The sequence below is a fragment of the Hemitrygon akajei genome, chromosome 4 (assembly GCF_048418815.1).
Source record: "Hemitrygon akajei chromosome 4, sHemAka1.3, whole genome shotgun sequence".
NCBI lineage: Eukaryota > Metazoa > Chordata > Chondrichthyes > Myliobatiformes > Dasyatidae > Hemitrygon > Hemitrygon akajei.
This window is the reverse complement of record NC_133127.1, coordinates 99,278,165-99,304,805: the sequence shown is the minus strand read 5'-3', so window position 1 is coordinate 99,304,805 and position 26,641 is coordinate 99,278,165. Positions and strand designations below refer to the sequence as shown.

The window sequence follows — 26,641 nt, the reverse complement described above, 5'->3', positions numbered from 1 at the left end:
TTCTCAAAATAGATCACCAGTGAAACCACAAAGGACTTTAAGCACCTGCTACTGTATCACTATTCGATTTTCAAGGTGGGGTGAAAACTGAAAAGGACTATTTCAAGGAAGTGAAGAGACAGAGTCTGAATTGGTGAACAAATATACACTCAAGCCTTGGGAAAATAAAGTTCCTAATGGAAATACAATTAAGAAAATCATAGAAGCAGGACTTTGAATAAATGCTCGGAATTGTAAACATAATTCACGCCAGGTAATTATTTCCTTCCGCAAAGGACAACTAAATTAAGTACTTTGTTGTAACTGTTATCAAGTGGATGAACTACTATCTGAATAGTTGTACAATCAAAATATACATGGCTTAGTAATCTATATTCCAGACCAGTTAAACAAGATCATGCTATTGCAAAATAAAACTAATTTTTCTCAGCTATAACAGTTCACCATTATTCAGCATCTTTTCTTTCAGGATCTGGGTGGAAATCAGTTAAATTAATGAAGGTTAAATAAGCTTCAGTAATTAGACCTCTATCATTTATTAAACAAGTTCAAGATACTGTTTCAATACAATACTCTGAGAACAGCATTGTTCATGGAAATTGCACAGAAAAGCAAAGCTAGACAAGAGTACATTAATCAAAGACTACCACATTGTCCTGTTCTCAGCTCTTCTTTAATGATCGATCTTACTGGGATATAGTTGTTCCCACAAACTACTGAATAACAGTGGTTAATTTGAAATTCTTGATCAGCATAGTCTTTCAAAATAGAAAAATTCTCCCCCCACCCCCCTCTTAGTCAGGTCCCCAGAAGTTCATATATCATTGTATTGAAGAGACTAACATATCAGTACAAATTCAAACCAAGATACTTAGCACAATTCAAGAGGAGCTTAATGTTCTTTACACCTTCATAGCTTAAACATTTATTAAAGAAAGCCATTTTCAGAAGACAAATCTCCAACGGTGCTACAGCAAATGAAGGTCAATATTGCAAAAACAGGGAGAAAAATCTTCACATACAAATGCAGAATTATTCTACATTATAGTTCATAACAAGGTCTTTTGGCACAGGTTTAGCGAGTTAAATCTGCCATGCTAACTTTGCCACGATTGATTTATGTAACAGATGTTTAAAAATGAAAACAAGATGCTTGTAGCAAACTTAGTCTTCCCAAATCAATACAAGGCGACTTCAAGATATTTAAACAATTTACACTCAAATTCCACATTTGAAAGCATCTCACTGGTTGAAAATTCAAAGCACAAGCTGTGCCTTCTTTCAATCCTTCATTAGATTTTAAAGCTTTCGGAAACTCAGACTCGCACTTGCTGGGATATTAAGGCCAGTAGTCTTTTACTTAACTGCACATTGTGCATTTTTAAGTAATCTATGAGGTCTGCTTGCTTCTCTACCAGATTTTCCAAGCTTGTTCCATCCCTTCAGAATAAAAAAAAATCAACATTTTCATTTTAAAATAGCATTTCATAATTTTATGTGCATAATATCAATAAAACATTTTTGAAATGTGGAAACAGGGCAGTAGCAGGAAATTTGTGCCTAGTTCATCACACATAATAATGCAAAAAAAACCCACAAACACACTATTTTCAAGACTTTGATTAAAGAATATATATTATCCAGGAAACAGAAGAACTTCATGCTTTTCTTCACAATAGCAAAAATACAAGAAATGACAGTAGGGGCCAATTATCCCACTGAAACTGCTCCACATTTATCAGTACTGCCTGAACATTGCCCCCCTCTGCCTCCACCACAAACTTTGCCTTAGATAAAGTAATTAGGTTAGATTATTAAAAGCTCTATTGTGATAGATATATATTTTACTTTGCACATCTTATCCATCCCTGGCCTGGGTGAAATTCCACTCGATTCATTCCCTTCCCCTCATTTTTCAATAACCCTGCAGCTTATTCTTTTACACATGCCCAATAGCCCCTTTAACTGCACATGCGGCAATGTACAGCATCTAATTTACATTCTGGTATTTTGTTGAAATGTGGAAAGGGAAGAACAGAGAGAGAGAGAGTGTGCACTAGGGTGCCTATGGTTTTGCAGTGTACTGTATTTATCAACGTGCAATAGAGAGAAGTTTGTAAATCCGGATGCTGGGAATGGCGAAGGTGGAGTGCCATGGGAGGGGTGTGAGACAGGTGTCAAGAAAAGGGAGGGAATACCAGGGGCTGGGGGCAGTACTGGCACGGGGGCAGGCGCACTCAGCCCTGAGACACTAGGCAAGGTCGTTTGAGATGAGAAAATCCGCAGATGCTGGAAATCCAAGCCCCATCTCCCCCCACACACACAATGCAAGAGGAAATCCGCAGGCCAGGCAGCATCGATGGAAAAGAGAAAACAGTCGACATTGCAGGCCGAGACCCTTCATCAGGACTGGGGAAAAAAGATGGGACATTAGAGCAAGGTGGTGGGGGGTGGGGGGAGGAAGAAGTACAAGGTGGTAGGTGATAGTTGAAGGAGATAAAGAGTTGGAGAAAGGGGGATCTGATAGGAGAGGGTAGAAGACCATGGAAGAAAGGTAAGGGGGAGGAGCACCAGAGGGAGGTGATGGGCAGGTAAGGAGATAAGGTGAGAGGGGGAAATGGGAATGGTGAATGAGGGCAGGGCAATTACCATTAGTTCGAGAAATCAATGTTTATGTCATCAGGTTGGAGGCTACCCAGAGAAGATACAAGATGTTGCTCCTCCAACCTGAATGTGGCCTCACTACGGCATTAGAGGAGACTGACATGGATTGACATGCCAGGATGGAAATGGGAAGTAGAATTGAAGTGGGTGTCCATCGGGAGATCCCACTTTTTCCGGTGGACAGAGTGTAGGTGCTTGGAGAGGCAGTCTCCCAATCTACATTGGAACTCACTGAGGTGACACTGTGAGCACGAGAGACAGTAGTTGACACCAGACTCACAGGTGAAGTGTCACCTCACCTGGAAGAACAGTTAGGGGCCCTAAATAGTAGTCAGGGAGGTGTTGCAGGGGCAGGTTCCACTTGCAAGGATAAGTACCAGGAGAGAGATCAGTGGGGTCACCTGGGGGACAACCTTGTGGAAAACAAAGTGGGGATGGAGAAGAAGGAAAAGATGTGCTTGTTGGTGGGATCCTGTCAGAGATGGTGGAAGTTCAGGAGAATTAGGTGCTGGACTTGGAGGCTACTGACGTGTAGGTAAGACAAGGGGAACCCTATTCCTGGTGGGGTGGCGGGAAGATGGGATAAGAGCAGACGTGCGCAGAACGGAAGAGAAGCAGGTGAGGACAACGTTGATTGGTGGAGGTAGGAAGGCCCTTTTCTTTGAAGGCCGACATCGCATTAGTTCTGAAATGAAAAGTCTCATCCCAAGAGCGGTGAAGAGAAGGGGAACTGAGAGAAAAGGATGGCATTTTTACAAGAGACAGAGTGGGAAGAGGCTTCGTCCAGGTAGCTATGAGTAGGCCATCTGATTCCAAACAATTAGTTTATTGATGAATACAGAATGTCTCTCTGGTGCTTCCTGCTCCCTCCCCTCTCCCTTTTCCCAACCATGATTCTCCTCTCCTCGGCCCTCTTACCACTCAGTCCACAATAGAGACTCATTTCAGAATCGGGTTGAAATTTGTTCTCCCACCTCCTCCCACAGTACAGTACAATATACAAAATTACTACAGTACTGTGCAAACATCTTAGGCACCCTAGCTACATGTACTGTATGTGCCCAAGACTTCCTTCTGAACTCTCTTGGTATATTACACAAGGATGTTTTGTTAGGTGAACATTTCTGAACAAGAATTTGAAGATTCGGCTCCCTCCGCACCAATCCCAACCTCACTATAAAACCTGCTGATAAGGGGGGAGCTGTTGTTGTCTGGTGTACTGACCTCTACCTGGCCAAGGCACAGCAACAACTCTCTGATACCTCCTCTTATTTACCCCTTGATCATGACCCCATTAAGGAGCACCGGCCACTGTCTCCTATACCATCACCAACCATATCAGCTCTGGGGATCTCCCATCCACTGCCACCAACCTCATAGTTCCCACACCCCGCACCCCATTTCTACCTCCTACCCAAGACCCACAAACCTGCCTGTCCAGGTAGACCTATTGCCTCAACTTGCTCCTGCCCCACCAAACTCATGTTCATGACACTTCTCATGCTTTGAATTTTTCAATGATTTTAAGCTCCCTGGCCCCCACCGCCTTATTTTCACTACGGACGTCCAGTCCCTATAAACCTCCATCCCCCACCAGGAAGGTCTCAAAGCTCTCTGCTTCTTTTTGGATTCCAGACCTAACCAATTCCCCTCTACCACCACTCTCCTGTCTAGCCGAATTAGTTCTTACTCTTGTTACGAACGTGCCACAACTCTGAGGGGCCAAAGGATACAAAGTAGCCCCCTCCTTTTTGAGAATCGCAAGATCGCTATTAATTCGGGTCTGGGACCCAGGAAATGAGAGAGAGACAAGCAGAATCCACAAGGGTTTGGAATGTGTGTCCTGGCCCCAGAAAGGCGGAACCATTGATAAACGGCCATTGTCTCTTGGAGACGGAATTGTGTATTGAGTACTGTACTATTCATTGAAGCCCTCAGGGGGTGACCTGAGTGGGCTGGTTGAGGGATTGCATCATCCCAACCTGAATGACATCTGAGACCCCGTGATTAAGGATAAAAGAGGGTCTGGGGAACAACCCCTTTAGACGCACCAGGAGAAACGTATGAGACCAGTGGGGACTCGTGTGTGTGTCCATCCTTGCCCGGATGACAAGTCCTCCACGGAACGGCCTCGCTAAAGGACGAATACGGATCAAGAGCGGATAAAGGAAAGCTGGCAAGTTTCTATTCTCAAAACCTCTCTCTCTCCAACAATTGAAAACCCAGCGGTCCCCAAAGGCTGAAGCCTGTATGAACTGAATGAACTGAGTGACTTTTATATTTTCATCGGACAATCCATTATCCCCTAGACAACGATAGAGCTATTTCTTATTGATTATTATTATACCCGCACTTTTAGATTTAGTATTGACGACGTATATTATCTGTATGTTTGCATTGATATTATTTTTGTGTATTTTTACTAATAAATACTGTTAAAAATAGTACCATCAGACTTCAACGGACATCTCTATCTTTGCTGGTAAGTGACCCAGTTATGGGGTTCGTAACACTCTCAATAATTTCTCCTTTGGCTCCTCCCACTTCCTCCAAACCATGGGCACCTGCATGGGTCCCAGTTATGCCTGCCTTTTTGTTGGCTTTGTGGAACAGTCCATGTTCCAAGCCTATACGGGTATCCATCCCCCTCTTTTCCTTTGCTACATCGACAACTGCATTGGCGCTGCCTCCTGCACGCATGCTGAGCTCGTTGACTTCATTAACTTTGCCTCCAACTTTCACCTTGCCCTCAAATTTACCTGGTCTATTTCTGACACCTCCCTCCCCTTTCTTGATCTTTCTGTCTCCATCTCTGGAGACAGCCTATCTACTGATATCTACTATAAGCCTACAGACTCTCACAGCTAGCTGGACTATTCCTCTTCCCACCATGACTTTAGCAAAAATGCTATCCCCTTCTCACAATTTCACTCCCCTCTCTTTCTGCTTTCCACAGGGATCGCTCCCTATGCAACTCCCTTGTCCACTCATTCCCCCCATCCCTTCCCACTGATCTCCCTCCTGGCACTTATCCTTGTAAACAGAACAAGTGCTACACCTGCCCTTACACTTTCTCCCTCACCACCATTCAGGGCTCCAGACAGTCCTTCCAGGTGAGGCGACACTTCACCTGTGAGTCGGCTGGTGTGGTACTGCGTCCGGTGCTCCCGGTGTGGCCTTTTATGTATTGGTGAGAGCCGACGCAGGCTGGGAGACTGTTTCTCTGAACACCTACGCTCTGTCCGCCAGAGCCACAACAAGATAGATACACTTGTTGTAAAACTAATTACATACAATACTTAACTCAGTAAAAAATATGATATGCATCTAAATCACTATCTCAAAAAGCATTAATAATAGCTTTTAAAAAGTTCTTAAGTCCTGGCGGTAGAATTGTAAAGCCTAATGGCATTGGGGAGTATTGACCTCTTCATCCTGTCTGAGGAGCATTGCATCGATAGTAACCTGTCGCTGAAACTGCTTCTCTGTCTCTGGATGGTGCTATGTAGAGGATGTTCAGAGTTATCCATAATTGACCGTAGCCTACTCAGCGCCCTTCGCTCAGCTACCGATGTTAAACCCTCCAGTACTTTGCCCACGACAGAGCCCGCCTTCCTTACCAGCTTATTAAGACGTGAGGCGTCCCTCTTCTTAATGCTTCCTCCCCAACACGCCACCACAAAGAAGAGGGCGCTCTCCACAACTGACCTATAGAACATCTTCAGCATCTCACTACAGACATTGAATGACGCCAACCTTCTTAGGAAGTACAGTCGACTCTGTGCCTTCCTGCACAAGGCATCTGTGTTGGCAGTCCAGTCTAGCTTCTCGTCTAACTGTACTCCCAGATACTTGTAGGTCTTAACCTGCTCCACACATTCTCCATTAATGATCACTGGCTCTCATACAAGTGTATGGGACATTGGAAAAAAAGTTGAATTTCCCCATGGGGATGAATAAAGTATCTATCTATCTATCTATCAGTGGTCACACATTTTAATTCCACATCCCATTCCCATTCTGATATGTCTATCCATGGCCTCCTCTACTGTCAAGATGAAGCCGCACTCAGGTTGGAGGAACAACACCTTATATACCGGCTGGGTAGCCTCCAACCTGATGGCATGACCATTGACTTCTCTAACTTCCGTTAATGCCCCTCCTCCCCTTCTTACCCCATCCCTGACACATTCAGTATTTTTTTCTCTCTGCCCATCACTCTGCCTGTTCTCCATCTCCCTCTGGTGCTCCCCTCCCCCTTTCTTTCTCCCTAGACCTCCTGTCCCATGATCCTTTCTCTTCTCCAGCTCTGTATCCCTTTTGCCAATCACCTGTCTGACTCTCAGCTTTACCCCACCCTCTCCGGTCTTCTATCATTTTGCATTTCCCCCTCCCCCCCACTGCTTTCAAATCTCTTAGTTAGTCCTGACGAAGGGTCTCGGGCTGAAACGTCGACAGCGTTTCTCCCTATAGATGCTGCCTGGCCTGCTGCATTCCACCAGCATTTTGTGTGTATTGTTTGAATTTCCAGCATCTGCAGATTTCCTCGTGTAAGAATTTGAAGATATTGATTCAAAATCCTCTGTAATAGCCAAAGGGTCAATTAACATAACACCTGTTCTTTTTTGATGCCTATTTGCTTGACCCAATCAGGAAAGAGATTCATGCCAATTGTTGACCCTATTGCACTATCAAACTCCAAGGTTCCTATTGCACTTTGCTCCACATATTCTATTCCACAGCTGTCAATGCAGCCATATGTATAGAGGTAAGTGCAAATAATAACCAATGTTCTTGCACTCAAAGCTGGTAACGTTGCTTTTCCACTCATCTCAGTGTGAATTTGATCTTGTTCCTCTAACAATATGGTGCAAAGGTTGGTTTCAACATCTCTTTATTGCTGTGGTTAGCATGGGTTTAAGTCTTCACCAAGAGGAAATTTAAAACCTGGAATCTTTCATGGCTAGACAAACACTACCTTAACACATCAAACCATCAGAAAATGGTTCACATTTTTACGTCTATAAATTAGAGACAGGTGTTCAGAATTTACATATTTTTTTACGACATATCAGTGGAGTTAATATGATGTCAAAAGGCGTGCACATGCCTAATACTTTCAAGCACTTTGTTCTTGTTTCCAATTTGGACAAGTTCCTGCTCTTCCTCTTTGAAGCAACAACCATTATACTCAAAGTGATGCTTTGATCTGGAGAAAACATTAACTGTGCCGTTGCTGAAATTCCTAGTAGCAACTAGGGTGTTATCAAAATCATCAAGACACTCACCTGAATCCAGTTTCTGACAGAATATTACTGCGATTAGGGTATCTGTGTCTTCCCTCTTCCTCTTGGATGTCAGGACAAGGTTTCATTCTATTGAACTTTGTTATCCTCACTGTGAAAGAATAACAAATTAGAAGACGCCAAAAGATTCCAATTGCAAACTCTTTAAAAGAAAAACAAACCTGCACCTCTTTACAAGATAAAAATGCCATTTATCAATATGAGAAGCAAATTAAACCATAGCTGCTTCTAAAGGGATAATAAACAGCTTTTCTTCTCTGATGGACCTTCCATTACATTTTCTCATTTGAGCTACTGCTGAAATTAACCACAGAGCTGCTGCACTCAACTTTCCTGCCCAGCTGTCAAGGGACTGAGCTCCTCCAACACATGTTCAGTTTCTTTAGACTGTACAAAGACTGTTTGAAAGATCAGACAATTTAACAGATCATCTACTGTTGCAGGATTTTGAGGCCAATAGGGTCCATGGCTCCTCATCTCATTCGTATCACAGCAAGTGCAGTACATGATTAAGGGATGTAATTCAGGCATCTGGGTGGATGAAGTCAAAATACTCCAGCTGCAATGCCAAAGCCTCTCAGCCTTAATGAAAAGCTGTAGTTACTGCTCTTGCACTTGCATATTTTGTTGTTTCTCAGTTCTAAACCACTCACTTTGTTAAGAATCCATTTCCAGCTCTCGTTCACTTTTAATCTCAAGTGCTTTGACAAAGCCAACAATAGCTTTTCTGAACTGATGAGTTCCATCCCCTTTTAATTCTTTTTCTGTACAGGTAGAACTTTGGAGAATGTCTGTTTTTATTTTTTAAATTGTGCTATTTAATTCCATTTTAATATAGTCCCCAACTGACACAGAAATAAAAATGGGTAGAGGTTGAAAGCTGATTTAAGTGCACAAACATTTACAGAAAGTACATGCAGTTCAATTTATAACTGTAGTTGGATACTAGGCAATGTCTGGCTAAAGTGTTTCAATGGCAGGTTGGGCCACCCATCAGTTTCATACTACTAGTGAAAATAACATGTTTGTGAAAAAGGCCTATGGCAACACAACCAAAAACCATTGGATTTGGACAAAATTTGTAGGGCTAGTAAATAAACTTAAAATAAGTTCTTGCAGTGAAAGACTAGTTTAAAAAAGGACATCTCAAAGTAACTGAGTCCATCACCAATCACTTGGCAATCTGTTTGAACTAACTCAGACATCACACATTAGATGCAGAATAACTAGTGTAGAGCTATATTCTTGATATTTCAGTAGATTACTAAACCTGTAGACCAGCTTAACAATTTGTAATCTAGCAGGTCTCGAGGGCCAGCAAGATTGAAAAAGGAAAAAAAAAGGTTAAAAAAAACCAACTTGCTTTTCTTTACTGGCTTGCACTTTAAAAAAATCCAGCAACATTTATTGTTTAAATTGAAACATGAAACATTAGATAAAATGCAAGAGAGGTGACTTTAACCGACAAGGTCTCAAGATGAAAAATATCTGTCAGTGAACTAAACTGACAAAAAAAAAGTAGGGAACACTTGAGGCAGAGCCTTAGATTGGATGGAATTATCCTGAGTCATGAAAAGCAAGGCCATTAAAATTAAACTTGGTCCATTCTCTTTCAAAAATAAGGAGATCCACAGGACCCAGAAGGTGAATGTGTAAGCAAGGCATCTATGATGGAAAGACTATTTGGCAGATTTAACAGTGAGGAACTTTGGAAGCATGTAACAAGGTATTTGGTGTTTCATGTTTGTATCTCAAAATCAATTAAGGCCTTTAGTCCAGCAATAACAATTGTATACACCAAAGCACTTTCTTTTGGGCCAAGAGTGAAGATTAGCGTTGACTAGGTGCAAGTGTAGGGGTTGGCTGGTGGTGTAGTGGCATCAGCACGGGACTTCAAGGCAGATGGTTTGAGTTCAAAGCCAGTTAGGTCCCAACCTGGGCAGCAGCAGTTTCTGTGTGGAAGAAAGGCCTGGCAATCTACTTCTGCATCTTGCCATGAAAACCCTTTGGACGACCGGACAACAACAAAAAGGTGCAAGTGTACAAAACCAAATTTAGAGCACCACATGCCTGTCTAGATAGACTTAATTTAGTCTCTTCCAGAAGGAGTGTTTCGTTCCTAAAGAACATCTTTATTTGAATTATCTTAATTTGTATTAAAATAGTGTTAAAGCCCCAAAATCCAAATATGATTTGATTTAGTTTACTAGACGTCTTATTGTGCTGGAATTTTAAACTGAGCCCATACACTGCTTCTGGTCTACTTTATCATCCTCAAAGAAGAGATCACAAACTCTGGGTATGACTACAAGACAATGGAGCAGAAGTTGGCCATTTGGCCCATCGAGTCTGCTCCGCCATTTTATCATGAGCTGATCCATTCTCCCATTTAGTTCCACTCCCACACCTTCTCACCATAACCTTTGATGCCCTGGCTACTCAAATACCTATCAATCTCTGCATTAAATACACCCAATGACTTGGCCTTCACTGCCACCCGTGGCAACAAATTCCACAGATTCACCACCCTCTGGCTTAAAAAATTTCTTCGCATCTGTTCTGAATGGGCGCCCTTCAATCCTTAAGTCATGCCCTCTTGTACTAGACTCCCCCACCATGGGAAACAACTTTGCTGCATCCACTCTGTCCATGCCTTTTAACATTTGAAATGTTTCTATGGATAACTATAAAAAGGTACAAAAATATAATAATTTAAGGACTACAGAGTGTAAATCATATTGTGGATTAGTTAAAATAGCAAACAGTCCAGCCCCACAGGTAATCAGATATAATTTGATAATGCTGGCTGCCATACACCAGAAAAAGTCTGTTTAGTTTTATGAGTCATTGCAAATAATACTAAGTCCGTAAATTCTAGGAATTGAAGGCAATAGTTAATCTCTTGATAAGAAAGTAAAAATGGAAACTTTAAACATCGATTTTTAACAATCATTGTGCAAGTACCTGAAAATGTACAGCAAAAGTCTTGCTGGGAAACCCAGCTGTCAAAATAGGCGAATCCAGATTGGCATTTAAAAAGGAAATAAAACTGAAAAATAGACATAGAAACATAGAAAACCTACAGCACAATACAGGCCCTTCGGCTCACAAAGTTGTGCCGAACACATCCTTACGTTAGAAATTACCTAGAGTTACCCATAGCCCTCTATTTTTCTGGCTCCATGTACCTATCCAAGAGTCTCTTAAAAGACTCTATCGCATCTGCCTCCACCACCGTTGCCGGCAGCCCATTCCACGCACTCACCACTCTCTGAGTAAAAAACTTACTCCTGACATCTCCTCTGTACTTACTTCCAAGCACCTTAAAACTGTACCTCCTCGTGCTAGTCATTTCAGCCCTGGGAAAAAGCCTCTGACTATCCACACGATCAATGCCTCTCATCATCTTGTACACCGTCGCTCCAAGGAGAAAAGGCCTAGTTCACTCGACCTATTCTCATAAGGCACGCTCCCCAATCCAGGCAATATCCTTGTAAATCTCCTCTGTACTCTTTCTATGGTTTCCATATCCTTCCTGTAGTGAGGCGACCAGAACCGAGCACAGTACTCCAAGTGGGGTACTTTAATTTTTAGTAAGCTCAGGTTGTTCAGTTTCAATGTTTCAGAGGAATACAAGAATATTGTTTACAATAGTAGTCACCAACCTTTTTAAGCCCAAGATCCCCTACCTCAGCCATAGTCAAAGGCGAGATCGATTACACGCACGTGCACCGGGGCAGAAAGGACCGGAAGTAAAACCCCGCAACCCGGAAGTAAAAATAATGTATAAACAGGGATACCCACCCTTCTTTGCACTATTCTTGCAAACTGGCCAATGGTGGGGGTGGGGGGGGGGCTGTTAAACACGACGGGAATACAGCGATACTCGAAGCAGGTGCCTTATGTCCAGTCTATTCCGCAATGTAGTTTTAGCGGCTCTTGGCACTTAGCTTCTGTCCCGCTTGATTACGTGGTTGGGGACCACTGAATTACACTGTGTAAACACAAAGTACACTGCAGATGCTGTGGTCAAATCAACACGTACAAACAAGCTGGATGAACTCAGCAGGTTGACTGCTCATTTCAACAGATGCTACCTGACCTGCTGAGTTCACCCAGATTGTTTGTACGTGTTGAGTTATACTGTGTAGTGCGTGGCGGGGGAGCTACACGCATGCGCACTGGGCAGAAAGAACGGAACTAAAACCCCGTAACCCGGAAACAATCTCTCAACAGTATTTGTGTATTTATTTTTGATTTTTTTTCCGGGATCTACTGGGAAAGTCTCAAAGATCGACCAGTCGGACGGGTTGGCGACCACTAGTTCACAAGAACATTGTTTAGCCTTCACTTGCAGTTTGAATTAGAATAAAAAGATTACCAGATAGCAAGCAAATTTATAATTAAACAAGGTTCATGTAAAACCTATGCAAATTAAAAAGCATCTTGGGTTTAGATTGTCGTGTCAGGCAAGCCAACCTCTAAAATATCCAGTGCAGACCATCAAAGTAGTGTAGCGAATATCCCTCACGGACACGCATGCGTAGGGTGAATTGAACACACTTATCAAATATCACATCCATATCTGATAGTCGTGATATACATGCTAATTCATTACGTTCTGGATATTAAGTCATTACAGTACAAGTTTTATTTTTTCATGTAGTAACAGCTGCCAGACCAATCTCTCTCTAATGTGAAATCAGGACAGGTCAATAGATGCAATTTGCTCCTGTTTTTGTTCAGGTTTATGAATATATTACTGTTAAATTGCTCTGGAAGGGGAAGAGGGTCAAGAGCAGTGAATGAAGGTAAACGTTCTTTCAAAAGCAAATTTCTTGCCTTTTAATTAAGAAAAGCAGGAAAGGGTGAAGTTTAGGAAGGATGGGAATGGGAATTATTCATTTGTAAATAGACTTGTTAAATCTATTGCAATGCCTATTGTAACTGCAACTTTGTAAGTACACAGCAGGGAATGCTGGCTTCTTTTCTCCCACCTCACCTGTGTAAATGACGAGGCATACTGAGGAACAGAAAAGCTCCACTGTCAAGACTCCAAGAATTACGTATATCAAGAGTCCTTTCAGTTCAAAAGACAGTTGCACTGCAAGTATAAGTAGGATAACTGCAGTTCCTATATATAAAAATAAAAGTTTATCAGTAAATGTTTCTCAAATACATATTTTCTAGTGCACAAATTACAGAGAATAAAATTGTGTTTCATGAAAATTTGTTATAATATCAACTATTTTAGAGTATATAATTAGGAAGTCTGAATAAGCCACTGAAATAAAACACAAAGTCTCTTAATACCTTCATTTCTCTTCCCTTTGGGAGCCATGAGGCACTAACAGCTTTGCTGCACTATGTGGAGGTAAGGGGCGGGGGTGGGGAGTGGCCATGGAAAATTGTGAATCTTTTACAGTTGTATATATGCCAGCCCAGGCCACTGGATAGCCATATTTCCACTCCCAATCCCATCTGAGGCTATAAACGTTGAGTCAGGTGTATCCAGTGGTGCCTATTACCCATTTAACTTTACGGTGTCTGTATTAACTGCTGTATAAGAAATCTTACAAAATAAAATCTATTGAACATACTTGGCCAGTTTTTGCAAAGTGATATGCATTCCTTCCATAATGTAAGTTTGTGAAAGATCAATTAATTTTAAATTATTTAAATTGAAACACAATGAGAACACACATCTTGAGAATAAAAGGTGCCGGGAACAGGGAACATACTGGAAGTAAGGGATACTGAGACAAGCTTAAGAAAAACAAGTCAAAGTAGTAGGTAGATTATCCTTTTAAAAAGACACTAAAAAGAAACCCCAGAAATAAACAGTACAAACATGCAAAAAGCTGAGATGAAAGAGGTAAATCAGGTATGTAGCAAACAAGCAGGTGTTATGTTAAGTGCTAACAAAGCTAAGGAATGAAGATGAAGGGATACACACCCAAGAAATCAAGTGAAAGATGAGGAGAATACAAAAATTAAAGTTTGCTTTCCCAGAGTGTTCATTAAGCAATTCTGATGATTTGACTATGAAGCCAAAATGATTTTCTCTCCCTTTACACACATTTATCTCAGGATTTCACAACAGAATAGCCAGGGGAAAAAAAAAATTTGAAAGAAGATTGTTGGGTGGACAGAAGTCTACAACAATAAGGAGGCTCTATCATGGGACTTCAAGATAGAATACAAAAGGGTGGTTCTGTTTCATTAAGTATATCCACCGCAGAGACAGGAACTGACAAATCTTTCAAAGATACGAGACAATTTATAACAAAAATATGACATCAATGTTCTATTATCCTACCAAAGATTAAACCAGCTAATGACCCAAATTGCACTTCAGCTATCTGGTTGAAATTACTTTTAGAGTTTGCAAGGAGAGGAGAAACAAAATCAAATCCAAATGATTCTAAAATCAGGTTGTGATTACAAGGTGGAGCAGAAGTTTTAATTTTTTTTAATAAACAGAATCAGAGGGACAGAAATTAATTTTAAAAAGAGAATTCTCACAGAAATATACAGTGGATTCTTTTTACCTGGGACACTTGGGACCAGTACATTTTGGTCCAATTAAGCAGCTGCCCCAATCAGCTAAAGTTTCATGGAAATTGTTAAATAGTAGTATCTCATTTTTATGTTTTTAACTCAGTAACAAATTATGTATTTCAAAGTTCAAAGCACATTAATGATGTATACATTACACAACCTTGAGATTCATCTCCTAACAGGCAACCACCAAACAAAGAAACCCAAAGGAACCCCTTTAAAAAAAAGGCCGTCAAAACACCCAATGTGCAGAAGAAATCATGCAAACATTAAACGCAACAAATAGTGTTCTGAACTGGAGTCAACGAAGAGTTTGTCCACAGATTCTTGGTTCCACACAGAGTGGACCAGCGAGCTGAACCACCTTGGGCCCCGACACCCTGACCTTTACAATTGTCTAAACATCAGGTTCAGTCTCTTCGATACGCTCTGGGGCCTGGACCCTGCTGTCTCAATTCGGCCTGTACCCAATCATTTCAGTTCAGCCCGGCACTTTAATCTTCATCCAAACATTGGATTCGGTTGCTTCAATATGGGCTGGGGACTGGACACTGGACCCCACCGCCTCGATTCAGCTTGTACCCAAACTTTCCAATTAGTGCTTAAAATTAATCAACCCTTGGGTCTTCCTCACTCTTGGCAATGGGCCCGCTGCCTTGCCTCAATTCTGCCACGTCGATTTGCCTCCAAGTCTAAAGGGAAGTTACAGACTACTTCTTGCGATTATCGTTTACCAGAAAAAGTGTGATTAACAAAGTATTTAGTCATTTTCCTTGTTTCAACGGCCAGAATTTGCTGAGATTCACCAGTGCCATTTTAAACCGCTATTTAAATGAAATACAGAAAACAAAATTAGAACACTGCCAATACCACTGTAGTCTAATAAAACTGTAAAGTGGAATTCATCCAGTGTACGCTGCCCTATTCTTCTGATTGACTGTAAATGATAAAAATCAGCAGACACCTAGTGCAGATAATGGATTGCATCATTGCTTTCCCGCATAAAGTAATGTCATAATCCAACAAGTTCAAAGTAAATTTATTAAGGGAGTACATATGTCACTGTATACAATCTTCACATTCATTTTCTTGCGGGCATATACAATAAACCAATAATAGAGTAACAGAATCAGTCCAAAAGTCCACACCAAATCAGTCATTCAACCAGTGTGAAAAATACAACTGTGCAAATACACACAGAAATAATAATAAATAAATAAGCAATAAATACCAAGAACATAAGATGAAGTGTTCCTGCAAGTGAGTTCATTGGTAGTGGCGACAGTTCAGTGATGGGACGTGAAGTTGAGTGAAGTTATTCTCTCTGGTTCAAGAGCCTATTGGTTGAGGCGTGATAACTGTTCCTGAACCTGGTGGTGTGAATCCTGTGGCTCCTGTACCTTCTTCCTGATGGCAGCAAGAAGAGAGCATGACCTGGGCGGTGGGGGTCCCTGATGATGGATGCTGTTCCTGTGACAATGTTTCATGTATCAGGGAGGGTTTTACCCTTGATGGACTAGGCCGCATCCACTACTTTTTGGAGGATTTTCGATTCAAGGGCATTAGTGTTTCCATACCTGGCTGTAATGCAGCCAGTCAATATACTCTCCACTTCACATTTCTAGAAGTTTGTTAAAGTTTCAGATTTTCTGATGAACCTTTGAAAACTCTTAAGAAAGTAGAAGCACTGCTGTGCTTTCTTCATAATTGCACTTACATGCTGGGCCCGGCTCAGGTCCTCTGAAATAACGACACAGAGGAATTTCAAGTTGCTGATCCTCTGATGATGATCGGCTTGTGGAACTCTGGCTTCCTCCTCCTGTGGTCAATAACCAGCTCCTTGTTCTTGCTGACATTGAGTGAGAGGTTATTGCCATGGTACCTAACTCAGACAGATTTTCAATCTCCCTCCTTTGATTATCACTACCTTTGATTCGGCTAACAACAGTGGTGTTGTCATCAAACTTTAATACAGCATTCAAGCTGTGCTTAGCCACACAGTCATAAGTATAAAGTGAGTAGAGTAGGGGACCAAGCACACAGCCTTGTGCTGCACCTCTGCTGAAGGAAATCATGTTGTTGCCAATCTGAACTGATTGGGGTCTGCAAATGAGGAAATCCAGGATCCAATTTCACAAGGGAGTATTGAGGCCAAGGACTTGGAGCTTATTGATTAGTTTTGAGGGGATGATGGTATTCAATGCTGAGCTGTAGTTGATAAAGAGCATCCTGATGTATACAGCTTTACTGTCCAGATGCTTTTCATGAGTTCACCCTCCTGAAGGCTGCTCGCACAACTGAACTCACAGGATCATCAGAGGCTATGGGAAGCTGCGATGGTTCCTTTATGTTTTGATGGTAAAAGTAAGCATAGAAGGCATTGAGCTCATCTGGAAGTGAAGCCCTGCTGTCACCCATGTTACTTGATTTAACTTTTTAAGAGATAATAGTACCACCTCTTTGTTGTCCTGATCTCTGGAGCTTTGCTCTTTAGCCTCTGTTATGCAGACAAGAATAGCTTAGTGATCCAATTTATTGAAATGCATTCTTATCACAAAACAGTAGGCATTCCTTATCTTAATATAACAGTGGTTCAGTGTGTTGGAACCTCTGGTGTTACAAGTTATATATTGATGATAACTGGGCAGGGTCTTTAAATAAGCCTGGTTTAAGTCACTGACATGATTTGAAATGCTATGGGATGGACTGTTTCTTTTTTGAAGACGGCATCAAGCACTTGATTATAGTCAACTGCTGGTAATAAGTAAACTGTGATCGGGATTATGGAGCAGAACTCCCTAGGTAAATAGAACTGGTGGCATTTTACTATTAGGTGTTCGAGGTTGGGGGAAACAAAAAGTTCAGCAAAACCATATCTGAGTTAATCATGAAATACCCACTTCCACCTTTTGCTTTTTCTGAATCAACAGTTCAGTACAGTCTGTAAATTGAGAAGCCTTTGGGTCTGATTGCTGTGAGAACACCATGTCTAGTTCCAACACAGAACACAACAATCTCTCATTTCCCTCTAATACAGCAATCTTGCTCTCAGGTCCTCAATTTTGTCCACCAGCGACTGCACATTTACTAACAAGATGCAGGGTAGAGGGGACCTCATTCCTCTGTGTTTCAGCCTGGCTTGGAGAACCCCTCCTGCCCCGCTTCCAGCCACGATAATGAACCTTTGCCTGCTTAAAAGTGCCGTACCTGCTTGGTCTGCTGAGCCCTTCAGAAGATCACAAGATCTGTAGATCATTGAGTTAAAAGTACATTATTTTAAAAGCAAGTTACGTGCTGCAGATTGCAGTGAGAGCAATTCCAAAGAAGTATTGTACGCAGCCCGCAGAACATTGTGGTGGTTCACCAATCCACACCTTTTGATTAGCACCCATTGGCCCAAATGGATAACATAACACAAGCACATACAACTGATTCGATTTACAAATGTTTCATTCCAAGCAGAGTAGTGTCTAATGGCCACACAAGCGCATGTGACTAACACTAGTTAGAAACTGTTCAGCAGCAATCTCCTGCCTCAATTAAGTGGCATAGTGTCCCAAATAAACAAAGGGAATTCAAGCCATTGCCTTGATTAGTTTTTGTAATTTAAAAGTTGACCCAAATAAGCAGCTGTCCTGATTAACTGATGGCCCAATTAACTGGAATCCACTGAACATGGATAATGAGAATTCTAATTTCAATTTTAAAAAGCCAATGCCCTGATCAGATAGTTAGGTGAGATCTCTGTGCAGAATTCAACTCATCTGAGGACATCTGATTTGCAAGCATGTGCAGTTTAGAATTAAAGAATTACTAAACTAATTAAAAAATCTTTTAAGTCAAAATTTTGTCCTTTATCCAATGAACAAGTAAATATTGTCCATGTTTAATTGCCCTGGTACTGAATAGCTTGCTGGGATTATTTCAAACATTTATGTGGATAATGTGTCTCAAAAGGCTAGAACAGCAGATTTCCTTCTTCAAAAGAACAAGCAAATCAGGTAATTTTCTATTTCATAAACTTTGTGGTCATCATTACTGGCAATTACTTTCTAAATTCAACTAATCGAATCTGGAGTTAAATCACTGGTTGGAATGGCAAAATCCAAACTCATTTGAACATTTTTTTTTGCTCAAGCTCCCTTGCACAATTCAGTAAAATACCACACCTTGCATTATACATTCCCATGCCCCACCCAATCACCACAAAAAACAGGTTAAGATAGAATACAATAAAAAATTACCTAAATGGCTATTACCTTCAGGCCTAATATGTGCAAGATTCCCACCAGAGAAAGATATAGAGTATGGTAATTTCAGATCTGGTTTGCAACAAGGTGGTGGTAGGATTGAGAAGTGTTAGTAATGTCAGGACTTCTCTTCTCCAATATCTCTGCATGGATTTTTCCCAAGTCAACAAGCACCAAATGGAAAACAGGATGTAGTGATATACCTAAAATGTTTATACCAATTTGCTCTTTACCTGGCATGCCTCACCAAAATTAGGAAAAAACTGTAGGAGACAGAGAGTGGTAAAAACTGAAATTTCAAAAAGATGTAAAAACACCCAGGAAAAGCCATACTGTTACTAGAAGTGCCATTACACACAAGGGGTAGAGACATATGCAGATCTTAGAAATATGAGAGTGCAAGTTAGAAAAAAGATTAACATAAGAAAATGTGTTTATTCGACTTTCGTTATAAGAATGATATTGGGGCATTCTTAAAATGCTCAAGAGTTACATTTGGAAACCTTAATTTTCACAGGCTGCTGAATCAAAAAAAAGAAAAAAGATTTAGGGTTAATCACTTGGGAGTAGAGGAGAATTAACAATAGTAAATAAACTCTAAGTATTCCCAATTTATACTGGAAGTTACATTTGAAAATTTTAGAAGCCATGAACTTAAAAAAAAATTAGTTGGATAATACATGCACAGGCATAAAAGACCATCATTCTATCTTGCAGCTTCTATGAAAACATGATGGTGTTGAGACGGCTTTCGAAACTGCCTTGTTTTCTGCCATCTGTAGTTTTACTACAGAACGACCAAGTGATGACAAATTCAATCAACTGCAGATTAAGAAAGAATACACCATATTTGAATATTGTACAATTAACTATTCAATAAATAAACCCTAAAAACATGCAATTTGGAAGGCTAGATTGCATGAAATTGAGGGAGAGTTAGCTACATAGATACACATTTTGCTGATGACAGGTTGTTCTTGGACTGGAGGCCTGTGCCACAGGGATCAGTGTTGAGCCCATTGTAGTTTGTCATTAGGACAAGGTAGTGTTCATACAAGGTAAATGGCAGGACACTGAAGATCTGGGAATACAGATACATAATTCCCTAAGAGTGGCGTCACAGGTAGATAGGATCGTAAAGAGAGCTTTTGGTACATTGGCCTTTATAAATCAAAGTATTGAGTATAAGAGTTGGAATGTAATAGTGAGGTTGTATAAGACATTGGTGAGACCGAATTTGGAGTATTGTGTGCAGTTTTGGTCACCTAATTACAGAAAGGATATTAATAAGGTTGAAAGAACGCAGAGAAGGTTTACAAGGATGTTGCTAGGACTTGAGAAACTGAGTTACAGAGAAAGGTTGAATAGGTTAGGACTTTATTTGCTGGAGTGTAGAAGAATGAGGGGAGATTTGATAGAGGTATATAAAATTATGATGGGTATAGACAGAGTGAATGCAAGCAGGCTTTTTCCACTGAGGCCAGGGGAGAAAAAAAAGAGGACATGGGTTAAGGGTGAAGGGGGAAAAGTTTAAAGGGAATATTAGGGGAGGCTTCTTCACACAGAGAGTGGTGGGAGTGTGGAATGAGCTGTGGGATGAAGTGGTAAATGCGGGCTCACTTTTAACATTTAAGAAAAACTTGGACAGGTACATGGATGAGAGGGGTATGGAGGTATATGGTCCAGGTGCAGGTCAGTGGGACTAGGCAGAAAGATGATTCAGCACAGCCAAGAAGGGCCAAAGGACCTGTTTCTGTGCTGTAATGTTCTATGATTTTATTTACATAATGAGAATGTACAAGATGTGGCTAGTTTGCAGATGACACTAAAATAGGTGGTACAGTTAAAATGTTACCAGAAATGACAAGGGGATCTCAATCAGCAATGCAAATTGAGTTTGCAAATCTCTGGTGAGACCGCACTTGGAGTATTGTGTTCAGTTCTGGTCACCTCATTATAGGAAGGATGTGGAAGCTATGGAGAGGGTGCAGAGGAGATTTACCAGGATGTTGCCTGGATTGGAAAACAAGTCTTATGAGGCAAGGTTAGCAGAGCTGGGACTTTTCTCTTTGAAGTGTAGAAGGATGAGAGGGGACTTGATAGAGGTCTACAAGATTATGAGAGGCATAGATAGGGTGGATAGCCAGTACCTGTTTCCCAAGGCACTAATAGCAAACACCAGAGGGCATATGTGCAAAGTTAAGGGAGGGAAATTTAGGGGAGACATATAACCATATAACAATTACAGCACGGAAACAGGCCATCTCAGCCCTTCTAGTCCGTGTCCCTTAACTCTCAACTCATGACCTCTTGTTTGAATCTCCCCTAGTCTCAATGGAAAAAGCCTATCCACGTCAACTCTATCTATACCCCTCATAATTTTAAATACCTCTATCAAGTCCCCCCTCAACCTTCTACGCTCCAAAGAATAAAAACCTAACTTGAGCAAATTTTCTCTGTAACTTAGGTGCTGAAACCCAGGTAACATTCTAGTAAATCTTCTCTGTACTCTCTCTATTTTGTTGACATCTTTCCTATAATTCAGTGATCAGAACTGTACACAATACTCCAAATTTGGCCTTACCAATGCCTTGTACAATTTTAACATTACATCCCAACTCCTATACTCAATGCTCTGATTTACAAAGGCCAACATACCAAAAGCTTTCTTCAGCACCCTATCCACATGAGATCCCACCTTCAGGGAACTATGCACCATTATTCCCAGATCACTCTGTTCTACTGCATTCCTCAATGCCCTACCATTTACCATGTATGTCCTATTTTGATTAGTTCTACCAAAATGTAGCACCTCACACTTATCAGCATTAAACTCCATCTGCCATTGTTCAGCCCACTCTTCTAACTGGCCTAGATCTCTCTGCAAGCTTTGAAAACCTACTTCATTATCCACAACGCCACCTACCTTAGTATCATCTGCATACTTACTAATCCAATTTACCACCCCATCATCCAGATCATTAATGTATATGACAAACAACATTGGACCCAGTACAGATCCCTGAGGCACACCATTAGTCACCAGCCTCCAACCTGACAAACAGTTATCCACCACTACTCTCTGGCATCTCCCATCCAGCCACTGTTGAATCCATTTTACTACTTCAATATTAATATCTAATGATTGAACGATTCATCAGTTCAGTTTTACCCCTACATCCCCATACTAATCCATTCAAAGCTCAACATGACATTGACCTCTTCTGTCACTACAGAACTATAAGATAAAATGATTGTTTCAGCCTGCTTTTGCCCCAGCAAGTGTATTAACATTAACCCCAAGCTTTCTCCCCTTTACAACTATAAATTGATGACACTTTGGATATTGTAGTTATAGAATGGTGTTTTCTACCACTATCAAGAGAAAATCTGCAGTAGCTGGAAATCTGAGAAACACACACAAAATGCTGGAGGAACTCAGCAGGTCAGGCAGCTTCTATGGGAAAAAAGCACAGTCAAAGTTTCGAGCTGAAATCTTTCAGCAGGACTTCGACTCAAAGCATTTTTTCCATAGATGCTGCCTGGCCGGCTGAGTTCTTCCAGCATTTTGTGTGTGTTTTTCTACCACTTTGATAGTTTCCAATTCCCTGGTCCCAAGACATACAGACATACAAGTTCCTAGATGCCAACATCTCAGAGGACCTAATCCTCGGTCCACTATATGATGCCATCACGATGAAGGTGTGCCAGTGGCTATACTTCATTAGGAGTTTGATATGTCCCCAAGGACTAACAAATTTCTGCCCATACTGTGGAGAGCATTCTGACTGGTTGTATCACCAGCTGGTACGGAGGTGCCATTGCAGGAGGGTTCAGAGGGTTATTGCTCAACAGCTCCATCATGGGTACAAGCCTCCCCACTAGAGGATATCTTCCACAGGTGGTGCCTCAAGAAGGGGGCATCCATCATTAAAGACCCTCACCACCTGGCACATCCCCTCTTCTAAATACTTCAATTGGAAAGGAGGCAAAGGGGCCTGACAATCCTCAATCAATGTTTTAGGAACAGCATTTTGCCCCTCTGCCATCAGATTTATGAGTAGTCCATGAACACTACCTTGCACTATTTATTTTTATTGCAACTTATAATGGGTTTTTATGTTTTGCATTGTACTGTTGCCACAAAACAAATCCATAACCATTAATTTCCCTTTGGGCCAAAATCTAAGGTGGAAGGTACGTGAGGTTTTCTGGACAGAATCATAACCAAGAAAAGTTTTGCATTAATTTGTTCTGGTTGACAATTTCAAAGGAGAATTGGGAAGAAAACACTTGAGATGACCTTTTCCTGAAGGTATATCTCTATTTCAGCTACAAAACAAATCTCACAACTCACGTCAGTGACAACAAACCTGATTCTTAATTTTTATATACATCTCTCTCAAGGCCTTTCACTTCTTCAGTGAACACATGCCCAATCGGTTTCCCTCCAGTAACCCACTCATCCACCTTACTAAACAGGTCCTCACATTGAACTATTCCTTCAACTCCACTCACTTTCTCCAAATTAAGTAGAGTAGCTAGGGGAACCTACATAGGCTCAAGCTATCCTTTCCTTTTAGTGGAAACTTGTTTAACAGCTTTTGTAGCAGTCCTAGTAACAGAATTGGCACTATTCCTTCAGAAACAGATCACATAATGAGAAAAAAAACTGGTAGCATCATAGCCTCCGTGGAGTAGAGAGAAGGAATGCAAAGCAGAATTGGGGAAGAAAGCACAAGATGACTTGTTCCTAAAGGCATATCCTTACTTTAGCCACAAGACCATAAGAAAGAGGTTGAATTAGGTAATTTGGCTATTGGGTCTGCTCTGCCATTCCATTAGTAACAAGGGGACAGGCTGCTGGACATTAAATTATTTTGATGAATGCCTAGGTCGTACCAAATAGTTAAGTTATTGGTTGCAACACCTTTTCCAGCTTAGTCTGTCTACATGGTCAAGTTGTGTGTAGTTGACAGTCAAATGTATATACTACTTTTCCTTACCAAAATTTCCAAACCAGAACTAAACATTTGTCTTTCTGGTCTGTATAAAAGTGCACAAGACGATGCCCTTTATAGTGAATGTAGAGCACTGTAGCACAGAAACAGGCCCTCAGCCTATTTTACTCCATGCCAGACTGTTATTCTGCCTGGTCCCATCAACCTGCAGCCGGACCACCCACGTACTTATTCAAACTTCTCTTCAACGTTGCAATCAAATCTGAAACAACCACTTCAGATGGTAGGTAGTTCCACACTCGTACCAACCTATGAATACAAGAACATAAGAAATAGGAGCAGGAGTAGGCCATCTGGCCTGTTGAGCCGGCTCCTCTATTCAATAAGATCGTGGCCAATCTGACCATGGATTCATCTCCACCTACCTGCCTTTTCCCCATAACCCTCAATTCCCCTATTATGCAAAAATCTATCCAGACTGGTCTTAAATATATTAACTGAGGTAGCCTCCACTGCTTCATTGGGCAGAAAATTCCACAGAATCACCACTCTTTGGGAAAGGCAGTTTCTCCTCATCTCCATCCTAAATTTACTCCCCCAAATCGGGAGGCCATGTCCCCTAGTTCTAGTCTCACCCACCAGTGGAAACAACTTTCCTGCCTCTATCTTATCTATCCCTTTCATAATTTTATATCTTTAATTTTAAATATTTCACTTTTCATTCACAACCTAGAAATCTAGTCTCACCCAACTAAGTTTTGTTTATTATTTTTAATGATAACTCTTTTTATATCTAAATCAGTTTCCCACCCTCTTTTCTCACTGAAAACAGGGCCAATAAAAAGCAATTACAAATTTTTCCAAGTTTTATTTTGGTTCTCTATCTTTAATGTGCTGTGTCTTTCAACTCTGCAGCTGATGTCCATGCCTACGAGCAGTAAAATCTGCATTATGATGAGATATAGGCAGTTGGCTAACATTCATGCTAAGTACAAGGCAGGCAATGTCCATCCCCATGATAGCTCCATTATCAATGGCACTACATTCTTGTACTTTCAACTAATGTGGTTAAAATTTGTTTGTACAATTAAAAAGAAATTTTGCTCACCTGTAGAATGAATGAAAAGTGGCAGGTGTTTCAAATGCTTTATGGAACGGTATAGTGCTAGATAGCCTCTGTTTCTGACCTTGGAGTGTTGAGTTTGCAAGTAAAATTCAAAGACAGCATGCAGGGTCCAAAGGACAACTTTTGTTATTATTATAACAGTCACAGGTTTGAAAGACCCAAGGACATTACTACAATTCCCAGATGACGTTACACATAAAAAACCCAAAGTATATGCCAGAGCCACAAAAGCAACCTAGAACAAAAAAAAAACATTTTTTTTAAACAAAAAAATTAACTCATCAGCAATGCTAATTTATTATAGAAAATGAATCTAAATGTCACTTTAGAATTCAATGTCTCTTAATCGGTGTGTTCATACAGACAAAAGATGTTAGATGCAAAACATATCATGCACTTGTGACCTTAATACCGATACACAGGAAATAGAAATATGCTAGTTAATTACTCTTAGTCTCAAGGTTTTTCTTTTTCTTTTAAAATGTTAATGTTTTCACCAATATTCAAAATGTACAAGTTTTACTACACCTGGAACATTTCATAATCTTGAATTGCAAAGAGATTTGACAGTGTAATTCTTATTCCACTCCACCTGACAGGGCAACTGATGTATTACCAGCATGATTTTGGAAGTCATATACACAAAAAATACTATTTAAATTGAGCAATGCCAAGGAAAAAGTTGAGAAGCAATCTTGAAGTGGGACACAATGGATGCAAGTTTGCAAAATATGTAATAATGACTAATAACTAATCTTCTCAGATAAATATGTGATGAAGGCTGCCATTTTAGTGGCAAGTTACAATAAAAGCCTCTAAAGCTTTTTTAAAATAAAAACCTCTATTAATTTTTTCCAAATGCAACATGCAAATTTGAACCAGTTTACAATTTTTAATATTACATTTGAGATTTTAAGAAGTTGCAGAGATTTAAAGACCTCAATGAGAGTTGATTTTTAAATTATCAAATCAACCTTATATGCATTTTAATTTTTTAAAAGTAGAATGTGGTCATAGTTTATAAAAAAAATATCAAGGATGGTCATGAAGCATTTTAGAGCTTTGTCAAATACGCCCTTGAAGAAAAATTTCCGAAGTATTGTTACAATTGTAATATGATTACTACAGCAACAAGATCTGAAAGATCATTTCTGTTGCTGACATTCTTTTCAATTTTACAAAGTCTATTTTCAGTGGATTAAGGAATTCAACTGAACAAAATATTGAACAAAAATGTTATGGTCCAATAGCATGTACACTCCCATTTAAAACCAAAGTATTGTTAAACATTTGATATGAAGTAGCTATTAAAATGTTACATATCTCAAAGGTTTTCTAATACAATTCAATTAACCCCCAGCATATAGAAAATCCAACACTCACATGCAGAAATGTTAACAGGATTGCCCAACATCCTGTTGGCACACTTTTAAAATAAGGTCTCACATCACCAACCAAAGTATCAGCATGCAATAGGGGAAGGTCTATTGGTGGATCCTCTTCCACACTTTGAGTCACATCAGTGGAATTCTAAGGGGAGAAAGCAAAGCGTGAAGAATCTGAAATACCAACACACATCTATCTAACAACACCAGTAAGATGTTTACCTATGCAAGTCATGCTAGTTAGTGTAGCACCTGCAGTCCATAACATTCAGTTTTTTATCTTACTACACAAAGGAAACTTAGAGCAATAAAAACTTCACACCCTCTCATTCCACTTTGAACTCTTCTGTAGTCACAATAAAAAGAAATACACGGGCACCTTACTGCC

General features: G+C 40.5%; 1 protein-coding gene across 2 annotated transcripts in view; it reads right to left on the bottom strand.

The window, feature by feature from the left end:
- Nucleotides 1-507: 507 nt before the first annotated feature.
- Nucleotides 508-26,641, bottom strand: part of tmem192 (transmembrane protein 192) — a 53,583-nt gene continuing 27,449 nt past the window's right edge. The window contains exons 2-6 of one of the 2 annotated variants that reach the window (XM_073043095.1): nucleotides 26,252-26,398; nucleotides 24,851-25,103; nucleotides 12,973-13,104; nucleotides 7,953-8,061; nucleotides 508-1,440 (exon numbers count right to left, since the gene is read on the bottom strand). In XM_073043095.1, the coding sequence (XP_072899196.1) occupies nucleotides 1,317-1,440; nucleotides 7,953-8,061; nucleotides 12,973-13,104; nucleotides 24,851-25,103; nucleotides 26,252-26,398 (765 nt within the window). In that variant the 3' untranslated portion in view covers nucleotides 508-1,316. The remainder of the gene's footprint in view (nucleotides 1,441-7,952; nucleotides 8,062-12,972; nucleotides 13,105-24,850; nucleotides 25,104-26,251; nucleotides 26,399-26,641) is intronic. The other variant, XM_073043096.1, reaches the window with a different exon arrangement.